The sequence below is a fragment of the Anolis sagrei genome, chromosome 1, assembly GCF_037176765.1.
Source record: "Anolis sagrei isolate rAnoSag1 chromosome 1, rAnoSag1.mat, whole genome shotgun sequence".
NCBI classification, from domain to species: Eukaryota; Metazoa; Chordata; class Lepidosauria; order Squamata; family Dactyloidae; genus Anolis; species Anolis sagrei.
The window spans coordinates 31,798,980-31,823,090 of NC_090021.1; the positions used below are offsets into that span (position 1 = coordinate 31,798,980).

The 24,111-nt window shown below is 38.7% G+C and overlaps 1 protein-coding gene across 2 annotated transcripts in view; it reads right to left on the reverse strand.

Annotated features, from left to right (window-relative positions):
* KCNH1 (potassium voltage-gated channel subfamily H member 1) overlaps positions 1–24,111 on the reverse strand; it is a 309,132-nt gene that overhangs the window by 200,996 nt on the left and 84,025 nt on the right. For both annotated transcript variants that reach the window (XR_009629959.2, XM_060754331.2), the window contains exon 7: positions 13,175–13,601. Coding sequence is in view for 1 of the 2 variants with exons in the window: in XM_060754331.2 (XP_060610314.1) it covers positions 13,175–13,601 (427 nt within the window). In the remaining variant the exon portion in view is untranslated. The remainder of the gene's footprint in view (positions 1–13,174; positions 13,602–24,111) is intronic.

The following is a 24,111-nucleotide window of genomic DNA, read 5'->3' on the forward strand; positions in this document are numbered from 1 at the left end:
GATTTCTATACAGTGGAATGCCATGTCTTCAGAAGCCCAATTATTTCAGACATTGATGCCAACTAAAAATAAGTTGTTTTTTTTTTTTTTACTAAAGCCTTTGGGGTCAGTTTAGTCCATTTAAGCTCCCATATGATTCAACATTCTTTAAACTGGCCGAAGTTGTTTTGTTTTAAACATGCAAAATTGCTTTTAATTTGTTTGAATTATTTCTGTTGTCTCAAATTGTTTCAAACTTGTTTAAATGTATTATTTATTTATTTATTTATTTAAAAGATTTATACCCCGTCCTTCTCAACCTCCGAAGAGGGACTCAGGACGGCTTCCAACAGGCAACCATTCAGTGCCGACACGATATGAAACATATAATAAAACACAAACATATACATTAAAACAGTTAGAAATATACATTATAAAGTCGTTTTTTTGAATGACACACTGAAATTCTATATAGGCAGGGATAGAAATTCATATTAAATAAGTAATCAAATAAATAAATGTTATATATGTTCAAGCTTGCTGTGGGACGTAATCTGGAGCAAGTTAGGGGCAAACTTTGGAAAAGTTACTTCCCAGCCATTACAGCTCATCTAAAAAGTAACTTTTCCAAGGTCTAGTCAGGCACAGGAAAAGAAGATTGAGACCAAAACCATTCAAAATCCAAAGATGAACCAAAATACAAGCGTAAACCGTGGTCTCTTTTACACTACAATAACAGTAATTTGATGCTATGTATTGTCGAAGGCTTTCATGGCTGGAATCACTGGGTTGTTGTAGGTTTTTTGGGCAGTATGGCCATGTCCCTGAAGCATTATCTCCTGATGTTTTGTCTGCATCTATGGCAAGCATCCTCAGAGGTTCAGACCTCACAACCTCTGAGGATGCTTGCCATAGATGCAGGTGAAACATCAGGAGAGAATGCTTCTAGAACATGGCCATATAGCCCGAAAAACCTACAACAACCCAATCTGGTGCTACTTTAACAGCCATGGTTTATGGTTTGAAGTTTAGGGAGGGGGATAGAGCTCATGCAGAGAATTCCAGTGATTCAGTAAATTACAATGGAAGGCATAGGATGCAATGGTCACTCCAGGCAGGCAGGACCAGCCCAGGTCTTTATTGAGAAGCTGCTAACTGCTGCTAAGTGAGTCTACACCAGCCATGAGCACGGCCCTTCATGTTTTTTGGACTCCAACTCCCACAATTCCTAACAGTCTCAGGTCCCTTCCTTTTCCCTCTCAGCTGTTTAACAAAATCACTTTCAAAATCAGCTCCCTGCAAACCAGATAAGTCGTTAAATCCTCTATCAAATAAATTGTCCATTTAATGATAAATATGCACCAAAAGGAATCTATCTGGCTAGGCAGGAGCATTCACTTTCCCTCTTACATTAAATATATTGTGAGATATAAACTTCTTTGTTAAATAATACAACACTAAGAATTCTTTGTGCTAGGAAGACACAGGGGTGGTTGTTGAAGAAGAGTTTCAGAGTTTTCTCCTCCTTCACAAAGCCCTGTTAACTCCTACCAGCATGTGGTGCCTGTGTTGATTATCTCTGAATTAGAGAAAGTATAGCAATAAAGCATGTGCCTTACCAATCTGGACTTCTGAGTAAAAATAAATACATTACTGAGCTTTAGTCAATAGGGGTGGCCATTGCTGAATGTTTATAAGGAACATACTATTAATTTAAATGCACCTTGAATATGAAGAACTGATATAATTTCAGCTAGTTCTTATATAAGGAAAACCAACAGTTTAGTCCAGGTTAAGTATTCCTTATCCAAAATAACTGGAATCCAAAGTGTTTTGGATTTGGGGGGGGGGGGGGGGTTAGATTTTGAAATATCTGTATAGGCATTCCCAACACTACAGACAAGATAGGTTCTATAGGTTTGTTCTTAAGCTGAATGTATAAATTGGAACAGATACATTTTTAAGTGTAATTCCAGTCCAGTTAACACACCTTTGGTGCTTGTTTTGCTGTCTGTGCCCCTGTTCAGAAGATTTACCCTCACTTTTTGTCTCTATAATAATTGGATTTTGAAAAAAATGACTTGTTGTAGAAACAAGGATTGGTGATAAAGCTTTAGTTGGGACACCTTTTTCTCCATGTTAACTTTCACAGGAGTGGATTTCCCTTCCTATGGGTAGATTTATCTCACTCCCTGTTGTCTCAACCCATTCTTAACTATGAGTTATTTGTAAGCCAGTTGTTTGTAACTTGGGAACTGCCTGTGCGTGCGTGTGTGTGTGTACACATAATGAGATATCTTGGAGATAGGTCTACCTTCATGACTGCATCTCCCTCTGTTTACCTGTGCGAGCTTTAAGATCTACCAGGGAGGCCCTCCTCTCAGTCCCACAACTGTCACAAGCATAGTTGGTGAGAACGAGGGAGAGGACCTTCTCGGTGGTCATCCCTCAGCTTTGGAAAGCCCACCCCAGCTAGATTAGGTGGGCCCCCACACTGTCCTTCTTCTGTAGGGATCTGAAGACTTGGATGTTTAAACAAACCTTTGAGAACTTCTAGCCCCAATGGTCCACAGTCATTGACACAGCACTGCACTTTCATCCCATGCCCTTGTTTCTTAGCTACAATTTGCACTATCCCATTCCCTTGTCTTGTTTACTGTATGGCCATGTCTTACAATAATTGTCAACATAGGTCATTGGGCATTGTTCTGAGTTTTAAATTGTTGTTTTATATGCTATATGTTTAATTTTATTGTATTGAACTATGTGTCTATTTTATGCTCTGTTTTAGAAACTTTGTGCCATATGTAAGCCTCCCCAAATCCCTTCAGGGAGATGGAGCCGGGGTTCAAGAATAAAGTTATTATTGGGTTGCTGTGAGTTTTCCAGGCTGTATGGCCATGTTCCAGAAGCATTCTCTCCTGACATTTCAACTACATCTATAGCACCCATCCTCAGAGGTTGTGAGGTACCTTACAACCTCTGAGGATGCCTGCCATAGATGTAGGTGAAACATCAGGAAAGAATGCTTCTGGAACATGGCCATACAGCCTGGAAAACTCACAGCAACCCAGTGATTCTGGACATGAAACCCTTCAACAACACAAAGTTGTTGTTGCTGTTGTTGTTTAGACCCAAGTCTAAACATGTTTAGACCCAAGTCTAAACATGAAATTCATTTATGTTTCATATATATTTAGAATTCAAGATAAAGGACGTGCAATGTACACCCTACACTTCAAAAACTTATGAACATATCTGGTAGCCAAATTTGAAAATCCTGACATATTTTCAGAAACAGTTCATTTGAAAGGCCACTGATTCCCTACCACACATCCTAGGTACATGATCAGAATCCTGGTGGTTTGCAAGGTACGAGAGAAGGCACTGTTCAGACCTTCGGGCTCAGCAGAAAAATTGAGATATTGGGAACATTTGAATTCCTTCTGATGTATAAGAAAGAAGAGTATGAAAGAAGCCTTGTTTTGCTTTTGGATCAGGCATGAGGTAAAAGAGAAGGGAAAATGCACAGCCTACTTATACTTTTTTCTAGAATGGAAGCACTATTTATTGCCTTGTGAAATATATATAGAGAGGGGGGGGGGGGCAAACTGAGAGCAAGATTGTAAAATATCCTGTCAGTATGCTCCCCTTATGTGATACACTTATCCCCACTGAATATTTTAATGTCGTTTTCTTCCTTTCTTTCACAATATTCCTGAAGATGTTTCTGCCTAGATTACTATATTTTCCCAAAATAGAGTTCATAATTTTCTGTAGCCACACAAGAAAGCTGTACAGCATGACACACAGAAAGAAAACTCTGTTGGCCTTTTAAACTTTACTAACATAAATGCAATTCTTTATACATACATAAAAGGTTGGTGTATTTCTGGGCATACTGGTGGACAGGACTCGGAAAATAGCAAAGAAGCAACTTGCAGTTTTCTGTTACTAAATAATATATATTTGTACCTATCCGTGATCCAGTTAAAGCCCTCTACTGGTTACTCCACACATTGCTAAATGTAATGTAAAATCTATGTAGACATTGGACAAAACACCCCTGGCATAGCACAAGTGAAACAGCTCTTGTTTGTGTTCAGGTAGTCTGTACTTCAGATATAGAATTTGGCACATTCTAAAACTTGCTTCAGGGCTTGTTCTGCCATTAGGGAGATGATGCTGAAAGATGACAGCAATGTATTGGTGGACAGATAGGGTAAAATATTTTGAAAAGCAAAAGAGTGAACACCAAATGACTACCTCAAACCACTAATCAATCAGTGTGAGTATATAAAATCCATGCTACAATTTATCCAGCTTGAAAGTTCCACATAATATGGAATAATTAGATTTAAAAACTTTTAAACAATTGGAAACTTATTCTGCCGGCACAAGGGTTTAACCCATTGCACTACCGGGGGCTCCTGGTTCTTCAGTGTAAGGAAGAAAGAGAAAATTGGTAATTTTAAAAGCAGCTATGAAAGTAGGGTGACAAAAGAGTAATTATGGTTGTCCTAGCAAAATCAGAAAAGTTGGGAGGGTACTGCTTCATGTGGTATGAACATCGTTTTTGAAAGACAGAGAGACTGTTTCCTAGGTCCCAAGCCACAGTACAGTGCCTCATCTAAAAAAAGGGGAAGAGAGGAGGAGATAGTGGAGTCCTGCCATTCCTTGTACGCTCATGCAAAAGAAAAGTGCTGTTGCCTATCTGAGATTGTCTTATCTTCCTCATTAATAAGTTATGCCATCTTCACCAAACTTTTTGTGCTGCTTGGCAACTTGTGTCTAGTTTTCATTTGTAAAATGTCAGCAGGGTATGCAAAAGGCCAGAAGATGACATTCTGAGATCAGAAGTCACACAACAGAGGATAGCTAAAAGTAGAGTTATAGCTAATGATGCAACTGGACTCACACCGAAAGGACATCCAGCTATTGGCATGCTCAGAGGTAAAAAAAAAAAAAAAGTCCCAACCTGCACAATACATATTTTAGAAACATGGAATGTGAGAAGTATGAATCAGAGGAAGTAAGACACAGAAAAACAAAAAAATGGAACATAGAAATACTGCCATTCTTGGGGGCGAGCAATCTAAACTGGATCGGAATGGGACATTTTGAGTCCGCGTTTTACTTGGGAAATGAAAATTAATGTGTCAAGCCATATGCAAATGATCATCACACCGAATAAATATTAACAACAGGGGCATGGGGATATTCATTTGTATATAATGGGACTTATTTGCAGGTAAGTGTACACAGGATTGCAGCATAATTTACTGCTCAATTTTCAACTGGTTTGCATGCAAACTAGAATACATCAGAGAAATTCATCCCAAACAGCAAAGCAAATGAAAGAAAGCATCTTTTCACTTTAGTTTCAGAAACTCAATCAAGATCAGCAAATGAGATTTACTAGCTAGTAAAGTAAAGCAATGCAATAAATTAACATCAGAAAAGGATTCTACAATTACCATTTACCATTTCATAGGCCATGCTTTGTGCTGTAACCTATGAGGAAATGTCAAATCAAAAGCTCTATTTGTACTCAATTGTAAAAGAAAGAAATGACATGCACTGTATCCAGTACAGCCTCAACATTAACCTCTTGAAAGACCTCCAAGTCTGCTTTGATCAGACCTCACCTGGGATGCTGTGTCCAGTTCTGGGCATCACAATTCAAGAAGGATAGTGACAACATGGAATTTGTCCAAAGAAGAGTGACCAAAATGGTCAGTGGTCTAGAAGTCAAACCTGGTGAGGAGAGACTTAGGAAAGTAAGGTTGCTTCCTTGTAACCATGTTTCTTCAAATGGCCATCTGTGAAATTTGCAGCTGTGGTATTTCATGCATCAACACAGCTGTTCAGACTGCTGAAAAAGCTGGTTCAATTAAGGGACTCCAGCCCTGCCTATCCACACCAATGATATAATGAGACAGTGGGGCCTGGGTCCTCAGTTTCCATATGTCAAGTACAGAATCTGTAGCCAGACAAAGCAACGCTGGAATTAGGTCAAGATCTCGTCTCAGGTTCCTGGATGCCTTGCCTTGGATAGATTCCTGAATTAAGTGCCTTGTTATTCCATGTTGAAGTGCTTTGTTTGATTTATGCTCAAGCACTTTGGGGTTTTTGACTTGGAAGTTCCAGTATTTGTTTTCATTGACTCTTTTGGACTATTTTCCTGGATTATCTGTATCTATCTACCTTTTCTACCTATTTGGATTTACCTTTTTACTGTGGATTGCTTTTAAGTATCTTCAATAAACGGCTTGCATTTCACTCAGCTGTGTGGTGTTTGAAGACAGAGGGTTTCCTGGCCTGGAGTGCAACACCATGCCACAAAGCAGCTGCAAACCAAAGCATGACAAATGCGGGGAGGATGGTCAGGTTGGGTGAATTTCACAGATGACCACTTGAAGAAACATGGTTACAGGTAAGCAACCTTGCTTTCTTCACTGTGGTCTCTGTGAAATACATATCAGTAGTAGACTAGCAAGCTGTCCCAAAGATGGTGGGTGTCATGCCAGTGCAGAAAAAAGAACTTCTCTCCCAAAAGCCGCACACTTCTTGGCAGCTAAGGTCAATTTGGTCTTGCGGCAGCACTTGGCCTACACAGGCTCTGCCTCTCACTGAGCATTTCCTGGGAGAGCAGTGAGATGTTTCCCAGTCTTTTTCCATCTCAGCTGAGTGAAAGGAGCTGGAGGGGAAAAGGTGAGTCTATGGCCCCCACCAAAGGGTGAAGCTCCAGCAGAAAGGTAACTTATGCCTCAGAGGATGTGGAGACAGGGCACAATGGAGTAGCTTGGTCCTCCCACCGACATAGGGTGCAAAGGGGATGAGTGTCTCCTTGAGGCAGCTTCCAACCACAGGCCATACATTTCAGGGCAGAGGAAAATGCCATATTGGCCTGAGAAGCTTAGCTCAATCCAAGAAATAGAGTTGAAGTCATAATCTGTAAAAGTAGTAGATAATAAGTAGTCAGATATCCAATTAGCGTAGTAAAGAATGAGAGACCGAAGTTGCTGCCTTCGTGGACAAAAGGAACTGAGGACCAAGGCCCCACTATCTCATTATATCATTGGTGTGGATGGGAGGGTTGGAGTCGGAACAGCTGTGTTCACAAGTGCATATTTCACAGAGACCACGCTGAAGAAGCTAGGTGTATTTAGATTGGAGAAGAGAAGATTGAGAGAGGACACAGTAGTCATACTGATACCTGCTGTAGATGCAGGTGAAACATCAGGAGATAATGCTTCTAGAACATGGCCCTATAGCTTGAAAAACCTACAACAACCCAGTGATTCTGGCCATGAAAGCCTTCAACAATACACGCTGAAGTATTTGAAAAGATGTTATAATTAATTGGTGGGGCAAGCTTGTTTTCTACTGCTCTGGAGATTTTGGCATTGAGGAATGGTTTCAAATTGCAGGAAAAGCGATTCCATGCAAACATGGAATTCTAACAGTAAGAGATGTTTGTCAGTGGAATAGGTGGTTGGTGAGGTCTACTTCTCTGGAGATTTTAAAACTGGAACTGAATAGCCATCCATCAAGAGTGCTCAACTGGAATGGGTTTGGACTCGATGGCCCTTGTGGTCTCTTCTAACTCTATGATTCTATGATTGTAAATCATATTCTGCTATCAATTTGGCCAGCTCTCTATCACAGTCCATTAAAAACACAAGAAAGCCTGCAACTCAACACACCCAAGACATCTAGGATAGGCTTGGAACTTCTTACAAAGTTTAGTCCAGGTTAAGGATACTGATGACTTCTTAAGTGTATTAGTATGGATAATCACTAATGATACCTGCCTCATTTGCTCATGGATTTGTAACTTACAAAGTCCTTCCCCCTCCCCCTTTTCCCATGGACAATAGGATGGAAAGGAAAGTACTTCAGGTGTTACTTGTAGCCATTCCAAGTTAAAATCTTTCATGATCCACTTTAACACAGTGTGACCTCTGAAGTTTCACAGTGTGATAGATGTTCAAAAGTCTCAGGTTGAAAGCAAGGAGCAATCTCTTCAGCATTACACATAATATCAAGTTAACTTATCCTATATCTTTGAAGACACATCCTGTTCAACCACATGTTGGACTGGAGTCTGTAACAATGCCACGAAAAGTATGAATACATCAAGGGAACCACTGACCATGTAGGGAAGCTGAGGAGAAACACAACATACAAACTGTCTACAGATGCACAAAAAAATTTCAACAAATGCTACGTTCAGCAAAGGACAAGAGGGATCCTCGCACCTCTGCAGGAGTCTACCATATACTTTGCAACTGTAGACAAGTCTACATAGGGACCACCAAAAGCAGCACTGCCCAAACACGAAACATGAAAGGCACTGCAGACCTGAGAAGTCAGCCATAGCAAAGCACCTGATGAACCAACCTGAACACAGCATATTATTTGAGAACACAGAAATGCTGGACCACTAACAACCACCATGTCAGACTACACAAAGAAGCCATTCAAGTCCACAAGCATGTGGACAATTTCAACAGAAAGGAGGAAACCATTAAAATGAACAGTAAATAAAGAACAACACCCAGAAAACAGGGGAATTCCAGACATGAAACAATCAGGGTCAGCTAACACCTCCCAAGGCAGAAGCAGTCTGGCTTTGAAGCTGCAAGGATATTAAATGTTAATCAAGTTCATCAAATGCAACCAGCCCTTGGACTACCAGGAACACAATCCTACTGGAAAAGGCGAACACACCCTCTCCCTCAGCCATTAATGCTTATGGAAGGTGTGACCTGCCTAGGGACCATATACACTTTCTTTTGCTACTGTGAGAAAATTGCAGTTGTCTCCTTCCCCGATGCCTAATGAGTAGATTAAACATCTAAGAAGGAGGCAGTGGCTCTTTTTAGTTCCAAGATAGCTCACAGCCTCCATCAGACACTAAATCACTTTGATCCCCAGTCACTAAATGGTTGAGGGCACCCACATTTGCCCCTTGGAAAAGGCAACAGAGGGGAAACAATGTGCAAGGAGCTACTGAAATCTCCATGCACAATGATCACAAAAAAAGCCTCGATCAGTAAGGAGATTTGGCACAATCTTTAGTTTTATTTGTAATTGGTAAGACAACAATGTTCTACATCCACCTGAATGAGATCTATGAATAAGTAATCCTCTGACAAATATCTTTTCCCTTCCTAAGTACAGAAATGCCTAACTAGCTTTCCTTTATTTGTTTGCAAAACTTCCTAATCATCAAGTTAATTTTAAGCACAATCTCTTTTGAGAGCGGTCCACGAATGATCTTTTTATCTCTTAATGAGTCATGAGCTTCATGATTCAGTTCAGCTTATACAGAAAATCCATGGCTGAATTTGCAGGAAGTGTAAAAAAAAAAAATCTGGAAATCATTTGTAACACCATTTTATCAACACTACTAGTGCTTTACTCCCTGGATTAAAAAAAAAACGCTTCTTTTCAACCCAGAAATGTCACAAATTTTGATTGTATGCAACTAAACCATTTCCCTTAACATTATATATAATTTAATTCTATTCTATCCATTGCCATTTTCAGTTTTACAGTGTGATATTTCTCAGACATCTCCAAAAACAGTCTTTTCTCCTCATCTTCCTTGATTCTATTGAGAACAGCTTATGTGGCATTAAAGTCTATTACATTCATTATACATTTCAGCACCCTTCAAATCCCCATCTGAAGTTTGAAATACCATTCTGGTATTGCATGAATTGTTCATCTTCACGTCTTCAGTAACATATTTAAAACTTGTTCTTGTTTCTCATGACTATCTCAGTTAAAATACTAAATGTTATATAGTAGAGGGTGGTCATCCACGGAACACTGCAAGCACAGAATCAAAAGGTCATGATGATTACATACTAAAACAAACACTTTTACTTGAGACAGATGTGGGCCTGGTTGTTTTATAACCCACTGTTTGATGAACAGGCAATTATGCATTCTCAAGGGAGTGCTGCAAAAACCAGTTTTTTATACAATAGCTCTGTGGCTGCCACCATTTGTTTTAACAAGAACATCTGAATATTGAAGTTTAAAAGATTTATATTTAAAAACACAGATAAACATTTCTGTAAATGAAGCAACCCATCACTTTCCCTTCGTAATGTGATTCCCCACCATCTTCTTTTCATGTCAGAACCAACTTGAGAAACTGCAAATTGCTTCTGGTGTGAGAGGATTGGCCATCAGCAAGGACGTTGCCCAGGGGACGCCCAGATGTGTTACCATCCTGTGGGAGGCTTCTCTCATAGGAAGCAGGAGCTGATAGATGGGAGCTCACCCCCTCTCACAGATTCGAACTGCTGGCCTTTAGGTCAGCACTTCAGATGGAACAAGGGTTTAACCATGTCCCAGAAGCATTCTCTCCTGATGTTTTGCCTGCATCTATGGCAGGCATCCTCAGAGGTTGTGAGATCTGTTGGAAACTAGGAAAATTGGGTTTATATATTTGTGAAATGTCCAGGGTGGGAGAAAGAACTCTGGTATGTTGTCTGTTGGAGCTAGGTGGGAATGTTTCAATTGGCCACCTTGATTAGCACTGAATGGCCTAGCAGTTTTCAAGATGTGGCTTCTTACTGCATGGGGGAATCCTTTGTTGAGAGGTGATTAGCTGTCCCTGATTGTTTCTTGTCTGGAATTCCCCTGTTTTTGAAAGTTGTCCTTTGCCTTGAATGTCCCTTGATTTGTGCAATGCTGCATTTGGTGGTCCCTATGAAAACTTGTCCACAACTGCATGGTATATGGTAGACTCCTGCAGAAGTGAGAGGATCCTTCTTGTCCTTTGCTGAACATAGCATTTGTTGGATTCTTTTACTGAATCTCAGGGCCTTAGTAAAAAAAAACAGTGTCGATCCAGGAAATCTGAAATTTGCCCACTCTTTTTCCTATGAAATGATCATTGATCTGGTAGCCTCAAAGTAATTGCTCTGTGCATATAATTACTTTGGAGCTATCAGTCAGTTTTTAATTGTACAAAATGCACAAGGTTGTGGGTGAACTAAAACTCACTTCATGCCAGGTTAACCCCGAAAAACTCCATCAGTATTTAAAGTTTGTTTTGTTGGGCAAGTTTGCTCTAGATATATCATTGGATTTCAGTGTGATCTCTGATTATGGGTGAACTACAACTCCCAGAAAGGAAGGTCAGTTCCCTACAAATCCTTCCAGTAATCAGATTTCGGCAGTCAGGTCTGTGTGCCAAGTTTGGTCCAGATGCATCATTGTTCGGGTTCATAGCGCACTCTGGATGTAGGTGAACAACAACTCCTATAAATCCCTCCAAAGACCTCCAGTATTTTTGTTGGTCATGGGGGTTCTGTGTGCCAAGTTAGTTCAAGGTCTGTCATTGCTGGAGTTCAGAGTGCTCTTAGATTGCAGGTGAAGTGTATATACCAGTACCTACAACTCATATAAATCATGGTGAAGTCTTCCCAAACCTCTCTAGTATGTTCAGTTGCTGATCAATTCCTCTGTTTGCTATATTCCATAATCTTTTCCTATTCTTTCCTGAATAGGAAAAGATTAAGGGAAGGGCAGTGGGTGGGGTCATGCAAATTCCAAATTCCGAACCAATGGAGAGAGTCAGAAACACTGGGATGTTTGTGGTGGAGGAAACACATAAAATCTAGAATGAAATTGTCCCCCCATGAAAGCCTTCACTTGGGTGATGGGAAGCATGTTGTGTGTGCGGAGAACATTGATAGGGCTCTTGCACATGTTCTTGGTGCTCACTATAACCAACAATGTCATTGGAGGGAGGGCCTTTGGTGTCTCCTGGGGAGTGGGAGCTGTAGATGTTTGTGGAGGCAGGAACTTTGTGCAAGTGGACAGCCCAGCCACATACATACATACATATTTTCACTTTTATTATGCACATAGGTATAGATGTAGAACTAGTTTTGGAGGTAGGATTCTGTGCCTTGGACAATACACATGGTTTCATTACACTTCTGAGATAAAAGCCACTTGCCCCTAAAGGAGCTCACAGCACTTCCATACAAAAAGGTACTTCTGGTTACCTCAAAACTTCCATAATGTTAGCAATATCTTTTTAGGGAAGGGAGGGTTTTAATCCTGTTATTTTTAGGTAACAGGAATTAAAACAAAAATCTTGCCAATCCACTCAAGGTAACCCAGAGGCTAACCATCAAATCCAAATCTGCTTTATGTCAACTCTTTTGCAGAAACTTTAAAAAAAATCTTAAATGAATCTAAGTAAAAATAGCAACTTTATTTTCCTTGGGAATATTAGGAAAAACCTGTCTGCAATCATTTACAGGATTCAAGCCTCATATCTTCCTTTCACATCAACCTCAGAAGACCTTCATTGTCTCACCAAGGACAGTTTCATGACACTGTATAAATACTTAGTAAACCCACCGATGTACTCTGTGAATACCTAAGAGAACTCATTCTGAAAAACTTCAGAATCAGGTTGCCACCATCCCAATTATCCCTGCAGCCATTTTCCTGAATACTTACTGAACTCATGTATAAAGTGAAATTGATTCTAAACTAAACACATTGTAATACACAAATGCAAAACTAAAGACAGCACACAGAATTTTGCTTTTGAAGGCGTCATCGACATTTGGATGAAGGATGAGTTTAGCAATCTATTATATAGGATAATATTTGTACTGACAAAGAAATGTGCATAGCAAATTGTTATAAGCCTTTCCAAATCAAAAAATATTCATTTGTTTTAATTCTATAGAATGTGAAGTGAGATTCTCTATTCTTAGTTATTAGTGTTAAAGATCATAGTAAGTCTCTATCAAACTCCAGTTATCCCTAAAGGCAATAGAACCACAAAGAATATTTTATGCATATGTGAGTTGGATCCAGACGTGCTCTTCTACAAAAAGAAGAGCTCCTTCTGTTCAAAGAAATGACTCATATTCAATGGAGCCTTCTGCTGGGTGAACTGGGGAAGGCAATTATTGTCAATTTATCTTCCCCTCACAGTCCCGGATTCCACTTCCAAACAGTCCTTCAATGCTATTGAGCAGATTTAATAAAGATTTAAATATGTGAAAATCTTTCTCCCTTCCTTTCCATCTATGGGACTCCACTCCATATAACTCTGAATGCAACTCAGTAAAATCATGGCACTTTCCAGAAAATTATGCAGCCGGAAACAGTATATTAAAACGAATCCTCTGATACTTACAGCCGATCATCATCATGGCAACAGCAAAGATCTTCTCTCCATCTGTGGTGGGTGCAATGTTCCCAAAACCAACGCTAGTTAGACTTGTCATTGTAAAGTATAATGAAGAAATATAAACTGAATCTTTGCTTGGTCCTCCTTCCCATTTTCCAGTTGTCATGTTCAATTGATAAGGTGATCCTATAGATTCCCCCAGCTGGTAGAGCCAACTTTCATTTCTTATGGTTGTTTTATCCTCATTGACAACTTCATAATCTCCAATACTGTACCAAATGCAGGCCAGCCAGTGGGCTGCGAGACCAAAGACGCAAACCAACAGAACTAAAACCGCTGCTCCATACTCAATATAATGGTCCAGTTTCCGAGCCACACGTCCCAGACGAAGCAGTCGGACTACTTTCAGTGAGCTGAACAGACTGCTGATGCCCTAGAAGAACAAAACAAAAACAACTCATTAGTATTTGGCATTAAATTATTTCACAATGCCTATCAAGAATAACAAAAAAGTTCACAAAAGTCTCATCATATATCTAAAATCAACTCCCTTGCAGATAAAGTGCATTATTTATCTAAAGCCAGATTGATCCCTTGGCCCATTGCTTGAATGAGCAGAAAGATTTATGACCAGTTGGGAGAAAGCAATTGTGTTTCAAGTCCCATTAACTATGATAACTGGAGAGGCAATGGAAATGTCTCATTGATTAAAATAGATTTATGAATTGAAATTACCACCTTAGAGGGGCAGAAATATCAACCAAATGATGGGAAATTTCTCCAGAATGTTATACACATACATGCAGTCTTAATAGTGCTGCAAGTTAAAGAGATTGCATGAGTTGTCCATAGTTTTGCAGGAACTGCATTTTTGTTATTGAAATATCCTAAGATTTCATATGGAAAACATACCTGCTCTTTCTTTTTCTTTATTTTTAAATCATTGATTACATTTCATTTATTTTCTCAATTCTGTAACTCTATGGTAGTATTTTGGCCAGTATATAAGATAAATATTATTTCCTGGAAATAATAATAATAACTTTTTTATATACCCTATCTCCATCTCCCCCAAGGGACTCGGGGTGGCTTAAAATGGGACATGCCCAGAGAGAGCAAAGTTTAAAACATAACACAATAAGACAGCATCAAAACAAAACCAAATAAAAACATATCACAATAAAACATAACATCATATAAACAGTACCATACAGAATAATAAAAGTGGTCTGGGTTTGTGTAAATTAATATTGTTTCCCACCAACACAGCTCACCCATGGATACTTAAAGTCAAAGTTATACATACTAAATTCCCAGAACTCTCTGCTTCAAAGAAGAAACAGAATGTAATCTGTAGAAATGCTGGGCATGTATTGCTGTAGCAGATTGTGGATTGGTTGGATTGCAAACTGAGTCTCAATTTTAGTCTGACCTCTAAAGGAGCTCTTTTAAGAGAAAATGATGATGATGATGATGATGATGATGATGATGATGATGGAGCTATGAAAGGTGTTAAATCCTATTCCCAAAATCCTATTCCCTATTCAGCACTTTAAAATTGAAATTAAAAGCGCAGACGGGATTCAACATCCAGAGACACAGGAACCGCCTGCTGCTACTCATAGATTGTTACTTTGATTTTTCACTACTTTACTCCAAAGAAGGAAACAGCAATCCAACAACAACAATTGTAACAGGAAAGCACTTGTTTAAAAAAATCAGGTACTGACTATATAATCAATATTATTGATGTTAGCAGACACTTAAGCACAATCAGAGACTTCTTTCCTATTTGCCAGACTATCACACATCCTCTTTTATTCTCAGTGATCAGAGACAAGGTGGTTTTGTAACCATTTAGTCTATAAATGACTTCAACAGAACAGAGATGTGCCTTAAAGTCAGGAAAATGGTTCCATGAAACTCCTAAGCAGATGCCCACAGAAATAAGCTGTCCTGTCTATACTTAATAGGGAAATGCACAAATTGGTAATTATTCTAATCAATTCTGCCACTCTCCTCTGTCTCTATATACTCTGGACTTGGTCATGCCCAAAGCTGGTGTGAAAGCTTTAAGGCCCTTCTCAAACGGGGATCCAAACCCTTCTCCATCCCAGACCTAAATGAAGTGGGTGGTGTGAAGCAAAATCACCAACTAACAGTGACCCTTGTATAGTTTTGTCTCAAAGACAAAAATATTGCTCCCTAAGGAACAGGACAAGACAGTGGCCCCTCATTATTCCACATACAGAAGTCATTTCTAGATTAGCATTCTCTCTTGCACCTAAAGCAGGGGTCCTCAAACTTTTTAAACAGAGGGCCAGGTCACAGTCCCTCAAACTGTTAAGATTATAATTTGGAAAAAAAGTGAATGAATTACTATGCACTCTGCACATATCTTATTTCTAGTGCAAAAAAACCCACTTAAAATCAATACAATATTTAAAATGAAGAACAATGTCAACAAATATACACTTATTAGTATTTCATTGGGAAGTGTGGGCCTGCTTTTGGCTGATGAAATAGGGTTGTTGTTGTTGTTGTTGTTGTTGTTGTTGTTGCTATGTGCTTTCAAGTAATTTCAGACTAATGTTGAACCTGAGCGAGGGCCGGGTAAATGACCTTGGAGGGCCGTATCCGGCCCCCGGGCCTTAGTTTGGTGACCCCTGACCTAAAGCACTAAACTAGTTTAGGGGCTCCAGGACAAGACCTATGTCATGCACAGTTCTATCTTCTGAAATGGAGATCAGTCAGAGATTTCTGGCCTGAGTAACATACAAACTAAGTTTGATAGAAGTATGCAAGCCTTCAAACTTCAGAGAACCCTCCCTCAAGCTGCAAAAAAGGAAGCAATATTTCAGATGTATATACAGACAGAACTTACTGGGATTCAACTGACCAAAAATCAGCCAGGCAGATGCACTCCAAAAAATAAGTTGTTTTGATGGTGAGCTTTGAATAAAGCTGAACAACAGGTGCATTTACATACACATACACACACACACACCCTCAATAATGGGCGTTTTGCCAGTATTTGGTTTTCACAAAGAGGATATCAACACCAGTTGTGGTGTCTGAGAAACGGAACTCATCAAGTCAGATCTTCATTTAAACAATTGCCTAGTACTGTGATTAATGTTAATTCTCATGCATGGCTTTTGCAAATGTTATCCAGACTTCCTTTTAAGACAATGAAGGAGAAGCCTGAAAGGGAGTAGTGAGGTGGGGGAAAGTGGTCTCCAGTGAGCAATCAGCCATTCTTATGCATGAACATGCGGAGAGGAAGGAAGGTTCATTTGCAATTCTAAATGTTCCTGAGTTGCATGGATAAAACTTCTCCTTTGGCACCTTTGGTATTATATAAAATACATCACACACTGCGATCCAAATGCACAGTTTCCTTGTACTGCAAAAATGCTGTAGACTGTACATACAGGTACTTTAAAAATTATTTGGAAATTTCATGTAGCCCAGATCATTCCAAAGAGCTGAGGAATATCTTTGTGAACTTAAGGAGGTCCAAAAGGTTGCAGCAAGCCTGCTGATTACTGCTAGTGACAAGGAACACGTAGCTCCTCTATTGAAACAGTTTCACTGACTCCTGTTTTATGGATAGGCATGACATTAATGTGCATATATGTGCATATATGGACATTAGAAGTACATACATGTGTCACACCATCATGACAATGACAAAATAATTCATTTAGTTTTTAGCAGCTTCCACAATCAGATATTATCAGAGCTTAGATGTACTGTAATTGGCGATGTATAACTAGCTACTTGCAATTAACTCTTTTAAAACCAGTATGTATCAACTGTACCTGAATTAGGGATAGTTTCCTTCCTTTTTTGGCACAATGATATTTAAAGTAAGTGATTTTTCATAATTCCACTATAGTCTCAGGAAAATACTGGGAGAAAAATCACATACAATACAGTACTATTATCTGCATGATACCTTCAATTTCATTTATTCACATCCAAAAAATATGTCATATCCGGGCATTTTCTAGGTCCTCCAGTGTACCTCTATGGTATTCTTAGGCCTGAGTTCATGCATTTTGATAGTTTACTATTATCCGTTATTTTGTATATATATATATATATGTACAATGTCTGGGAATGTATCCCCCAAGGGTCATAGTGTAGTTCAAATTCAGCCACATGGCACATCATTATCATACAGTACGAAAAACACCACCAATAAAGGGGAAGTGGTAGGAAACATATTGGGTGACTTACATATTGGTTAACTTATAAGTAATCTTGATAGGTCTTGATGCATCGAAGATTTAAGCAATATATAGTACTTACTATTTAGGGATGTTTTTAACAGAAGGAAACTCAGCCTACTTGAGAACATGATATGAATACACTGTAATAGTAATGCTTATATCCACAAGTAAATTAAGTTTAAAGTATTTTTAATGACTATTTTTAAACAAATTATTGCACAATTGTGGTCATTAGCTTTATGGAAAAGTTTGTTCAGTCATGCTTAAATATCATTTCCTCCAACATTTTAGTTTAGACTTATAACTAATGTAGTGGAAAATTTCACTATTTTGGTAATATGTATTTTTCATATTATCACATGTCTCCAGAACAAAGAGAAATGCTTCATTTTGCATTTTAATTCATGTATTTATCATAATTACATTTCATCAGGTTTTTTAAAAACCATATGCAGCTTCTGTTGGATGCTTAAACAAACCATAAAAACCTCTAGGGCCCTGGTTAATTGAGCACAAGAGGAAGAAAACAATGAGTCAGTAAAGCAGGGTAATTTGTAGATATTCAGAAAAATGGCCTACAATGATAAGAAATATGCTGTTCTAACTAAGTAAATAAATGCATACGCCTCTCCCACTATATTAGTCACTTTGGTGAAACAAGCAGGATAGGAATTTATGCCAAAAATCTCATTACGGAAAGTAAATAAATGCTAATGAGAAGCAAATGAGGAATATCCTTATACTCAGAACCCCCAAAATGTTTTTAAGGTGAAAGGGTCCAACCAACATGGGAAGGCAGATTAAATTTGATTAACTGCAGGAACATTTGCTGAATTAAAACAGTTATCAATATGCTGAATTAAAACAGTTATCAATACCATCATCATGCAATAAAAGCTGGCAAAAAGTGCTGTGGAAGCAATCTGTATAAATAAAAATATAATGTTCGTTTGTGGGATTAACATAACTCAAAAACAACTCAAAAACAATTGGATGAATTGACCAAATTTGGACACAGTACACATATCTGGTCAATGAGTGACCACTATTCATAAAAACACTGAAAAACACAGCAGAAGAGACTTAAAAAGCCAAAAAACCAAAAAAAAAACATTACAACGCATGCACAAAACCACATATATACATAAACACACATATATACACACACATATACGCATATATACTTTCACAAAACACATATACACAGACTGGGACACAGCAACGTGTGGCAGGGGACGGCTAATAGCAAAATAATAATTTCTGAGTTATTGTTCTCAGTGGCCCAATTCTACTTGATTTATTGGGGAAAAGTTGGCCTCCAGCCCCTGAACCTGCTTGATCCCTCCTTACCTTCCTGTTGCATATTATTCTCAAGGGCCATTGAGCAATCAGTCTTCCTAGGACCGGTGACCCACAAAGAGGGATTATCTGCCTACAGAAAGATAGCAAGGAGAGTGCTAAACTCTTTAGGAAGTGAGTCTCAGAGCCTAGCAGCAGAAGGCCACCTCCCAAATTCCTTCCAGATATACCTGTGATGATGGTGGGACATAGCGAAGGGTCTCCCCTCTAGACCTCAGAACACAGGCAGGTTCATATAGGAGGATACAGTCCTTCAGACACAAGCCATATTGGGCTTTATAGGACCAAAATTATTCCAGGATCCATGCTTACAGTTGCTAAGGACATGGGGAGCTGACATATTATAAGCTGATGCATACCAGACTACTTTTTGTCTAGTTTGGTGTTTTCTACCCTGAAGTGATGAAGAACACTAATGCAGAACTTTTTGTATTCCAGATGTTTTGGAACTATGTCATGCCTTCTCAAGGGATATATACTGGCATGTAGTCAAGACTAACATGATGGTCGAGATCCATCATTGTTTGAGTCCACAGTGCTCTCTGGATGTAAGCGAACTACAACTCCAAAACTCAAGGTCAATGACCACCAAACCCTTCCAGTATTTTATGTTGGTCATGGGAATTCTATGTGCCAAGTTTGGTTCAATTCCATCACTGATGGAGTTCGGAATGCTCTTTGATTGTAGGTTAACTATAAATCCCAACAACTACAACTCCCAAATGATAAAATCAACCCAACCCCCCAACCCCAACAGTATTCAAATTTGGACGTACCGGGTATTTAGTCCACTGAATGAAAATTCATCCTGCACATCAAATATTGACATTACGACAAAATTATTGTTATGAAGTAACAACGAACATAATTTTATGGTTGGGGATCATCACAACATGAGGAACTGTATTAAAGGGTCGCAGCATTAGGAACATTCAGAACCACTGTTTTAAGGCACTGAATAATTGCCTATTCGTAAAGCCGCCTTGAGTCCCCTTCGGGGTTGAGAAGGGCAGGGTATAAATATGGTAAATTAAATAAATAAATAAACCACTGGTGTGAAGGAAGATTCAATTGGTGATTCATTCATACACTAGCACAAGTGTTTATCCATAATGAAAGAATTCAGTGCTCTGCCTGTCTACTTTGTATGGCAGCTTTTCAAAAATAATTCTTGCTATTGCAACAGAATATGTTGGACTGGTCTTTCTACACTTTTCTCAAAGATTTGTTTGTTTATTTATCGTGTCAGTATCAACCAGACTATTGTATTACATTTTTAACAAATTCTTAACAAACAGACAAAACAGTTTGCAAGCTTGGTAGTTGATTAAATGTCTGAGCAGTAGCTGGCCACTTGGAGTGCCTCTGGTGTTGCTGCAAAGAGCAAATTGATACACTAATATCAATGTGCGAATGGAAGAGTTCCCTAAATCAAGCCCCGAAAAACCCAACATTTTATATAACTCAGCAGACACAAGTCAGGGGTTATATCAAAGAAAGACTTCCATCCTTTTAACTTCTGTTTTTTCTCCATGAACGGGTTTGCTGTTCGGTCTTCATAAAAAATACCCAGTAAACATTTATGTCTAGGAACTGGGGCAGAGGGCAAATTGCTTATGAGGTCCAAAACTTCTATTATGAATTTTTATCAGTGGGGTTTATATATATGTGGAATATCCAGGATGGAAGAAAGAACTCTTGTCTGTTGGAGGCAAGTGTGAATGTTGCAATTGATGACCTTGATTAGCATTGAATAGCTTGGCAGCTTCAAAGCCTGACTGCTTTCCTGCCAGGCTATTCAATGCTAATCAAAGTCATCAATTGCAACATTCACACTTGCCTCCAACAGACAATAGTTCTTTCTCCCACCCTGGACATTCCACAGATATATAAACCTCACTTGCCTAGTTTCCAACAAACCTCACAACATCTGAGAATGCCTGCCATAGATGTGGGCGAACCGTCAGAAGAGAATGCTCCTGGAACATGGCCATACAGCCCAGAAAACTCACAGCAACCCAGTGATTCAGGCCATGAAAGCCTTCTACAACAAATTTAGTTAATCAATCTCTGCTTCCAAGCTGGTTTGGCCTACAAAATATGGCCAATTATAAATTTGACCTGTATGATCAAGATAAACTAACTCTGTAGGATAATTTTAACTTGAAGGATGTAATAGTCTGTACTTTGAATATATTCATTGCTATAGATCCAGTATGTCCTCTTCCTTGTCTCTATTATTATTTGGGTTATTGTTATTCATGTATTAATTATTTCATTTGCATCCTTTCTTTTCCCAGTAATGGGACTGAAGGCAGAGCCTTATCAGATATCTATGAAAATGATTCAAAGACCTAACCATGTTAGCCTGGAATATCAGCATGCAAAGAGATCTAGTAGTACCTTAGAGAATAACTGAGAGTACAAAGTTGATAGCATAAGCGATGTCTTTGAATTTATGAAAGCTTATGCTACCAACTTTGTTCTTTCAGCTAATCTCTAAGGTGCTACAAGGTCCCTTTGTATACTATGGTAATGATATCATTAAGCCTAATACATTAAGCATCAACCACAGCTGCCATTTATATATATATATATATATATATATATATATATATATATATATATATAGGCAGTTCTTTCACGCTAAGTGTGTGTGTGTGTGTGTGTGTATATATTTTAAGGCATTTCTTTCACACTAAGTTTCCTATCTCTTTCTTGCACACTGAAGAAGTGAGGTCTGGCACTGAGATCTGGTAATAGTAGCCAACAGAAAGTGTGGCCCACAAGCCCAGGATATTCTGAGGCCTCCAGAATCTACCAGAACCTTGGATTTTTGTAAAAGACATATATCCTTCATGCTCATAGGACAAAACTGTCATGTTTGGGGTCTCTCTGGTCTAGAGTCTTAAGAGAGGCTTTGGGAAAACTCCTATGAACAAATCATTCCAAGAAAACCCTGCCAATGGTTCATCTTACAATCACCACAATCAGAAATGACTTAAAGACACACAACAACAAATTAATTGGAGCCAAGAGATTCCTGAATACAGACTGAAATTTCCCTCCATGGCACCAGGAGATGCTGGTGACCTTTTTACTGAAAAATTTATAAACAAATGGATAACACTATGTAACACAATTTTTGTTCGTTGGTTACAAATATTATTTCCTAATTGGGTCTATCACAAAAACATGGAAAAAACTTATTAAACTGCAAACACTTTATTTTTACAGGACATCCTGCAGCACAAGGATTGGCAACAAGGCTTCAGTGCATCTCATGCTAACTATTCCAGGAATGGGCTGCTGGGGTGGGTGTGGGGAGGGAGAAGGGAATGAAAAAGGTTATAAAGCATGGTAATTATGGAAAGCATGGTAATTATGGAAAGCATGGTAATTATGGAAAGCATGGTAATTATATGGAACCCTAAAATAAACCTGTAAAAAATGAAACAACAGCACCTCCCCATGACCGAGTCAAGCACAGCCTCCAGATGCCGAAGATGAAAAAGAGGGAAGCCTTGCCTCTTTCTATGTCAGGGGTCCTCAAACTTTTTAAACAGAGGGCCAGGTCACAGTCCCTCAACCTGTTGAAGGGCCAGATTATAATTTGGAAAAAAAAATTGAATGAATTCCTATGCACACTGCACATATCTTATTTGTAGTGCAAAAAACACTTACAAAACAATACAATAATTAAAATGAAGAACAATCTTAACAAATGTAAATTTATTAGTATTTCAGTGGGAAGTGTGGGTCTGCTTTTGGATGATGAGATAGGATTCTTGTTGTTGTGTGCTTTCAAGTCATTTCAGACTTAGGTTGACCCTGAGCAAGTGCCAGGTAAATGACCTTGGAGGGCCATATCCGGCCCTTGGGCCGTAGTTTGAGGACCCCTGGTCTATGTACTGTCTGTCTTTATTATTAATTGTATAATGGCATTGAATGTTTGCCATATATTTATTCTGTAATCTGCTCTGAGGCCCCTTGGGGAGATAGAGTGGAATATAAATAAAGTACAGTATATTATTATATTATACTCCTGCCATGTATCACCAATGACTAGCTTCATTGTGATCGTCATCATTTTCTTTATTTATATCATCATTTTTTCCCCAGCCCTGGGACTCAAGATGGCTTAAAAAGTGAAAACAAGTACAGACAAAACTCCACATCTTTGAAAAGTGAACTATAACTATAAACACAATGACTGTCAAAGCAATTTAAAAATATACTAATTTAAATAATGCCAGACAATACAGCACTTTATCACAAGCATTTAGTCAAAACCTTTCTATCCAACGAGCAGTTATTCCCTAAAGATTCATTGAAACAGAAATATCTTTGCTTGCTACCAGAAATGTACCATGGCTAGAACGGATGATTTTAACATTGGGAGGGTTACAGGTTGATGTTCCAGCCCTGACAAAGATCAGCGGGATTCTTGGAAGGATAAAATGGAATAACTCCTAGATGTACAGCATGAGCTCCTTAGAGGAAGTGAGAGATACATATTTAAACTAAATGGATCTGCAGTACTTCGGTTTTATATCAGGATTTTAGATATAAAGCACTCATATTCTTTTTTACCATGATCCGTGAGGCCCAGTTCTCCAACCTTCTCTTAAACATCAACTCTCTAGAGCCTATGAAGTGCAAATCTTTCTCCACTTTGCTATTTCCAATCCTTTACCTGTAGGAGTCAGAGCATAAATCTAGCATTGCATCCATCAAAATACATGTCCCCTATGTTGATAACCCTTTAATTAATTAAACCAGACAGTCTTCAAAGCTTATGAGCATTTTTTGAAAAGGATACTAATGAACATGGGGATTTGAGACTCTAATACTAAAGGGACTAATGAACCAATATGAGCAACACAAAGAATGGCTAATTTGAAGCTATTAAAATGTTTTTCTTTCCATTGGGCTTTGAAAACCAAGGCTACAAACAATATCGACCAATTATATAATCCATTTCAAATATTCATAAGTGTGACCCAGACATTATCTCAGTCACATTGTGGGCCTGGGGAGGGCAATGATAATTGCTATAACATTTCAAGATAACCCTCCTAATAAGAGCAGCAAAAGGTAAGGATTGTTGCTGTTGTTGTTGTGTGTCTTTCTTTTGGAGGGCACGTGCTTATTACATTAGGAAAAAGAAAGGCAAAAATTCCTTTATCAATGAAGGACCAGTTCGTTGCTTTTTAGGAAAGACTTTTCAAATACACTGGCCAAGATCCAACGTTGGGCTTACACAGTGAAAATCTCTAGTGGCCGCAGTGGCGCAATGAGTTAAAACTGCTGACCTGAAGATCGGCAGTTTGAATCTGCAAGACA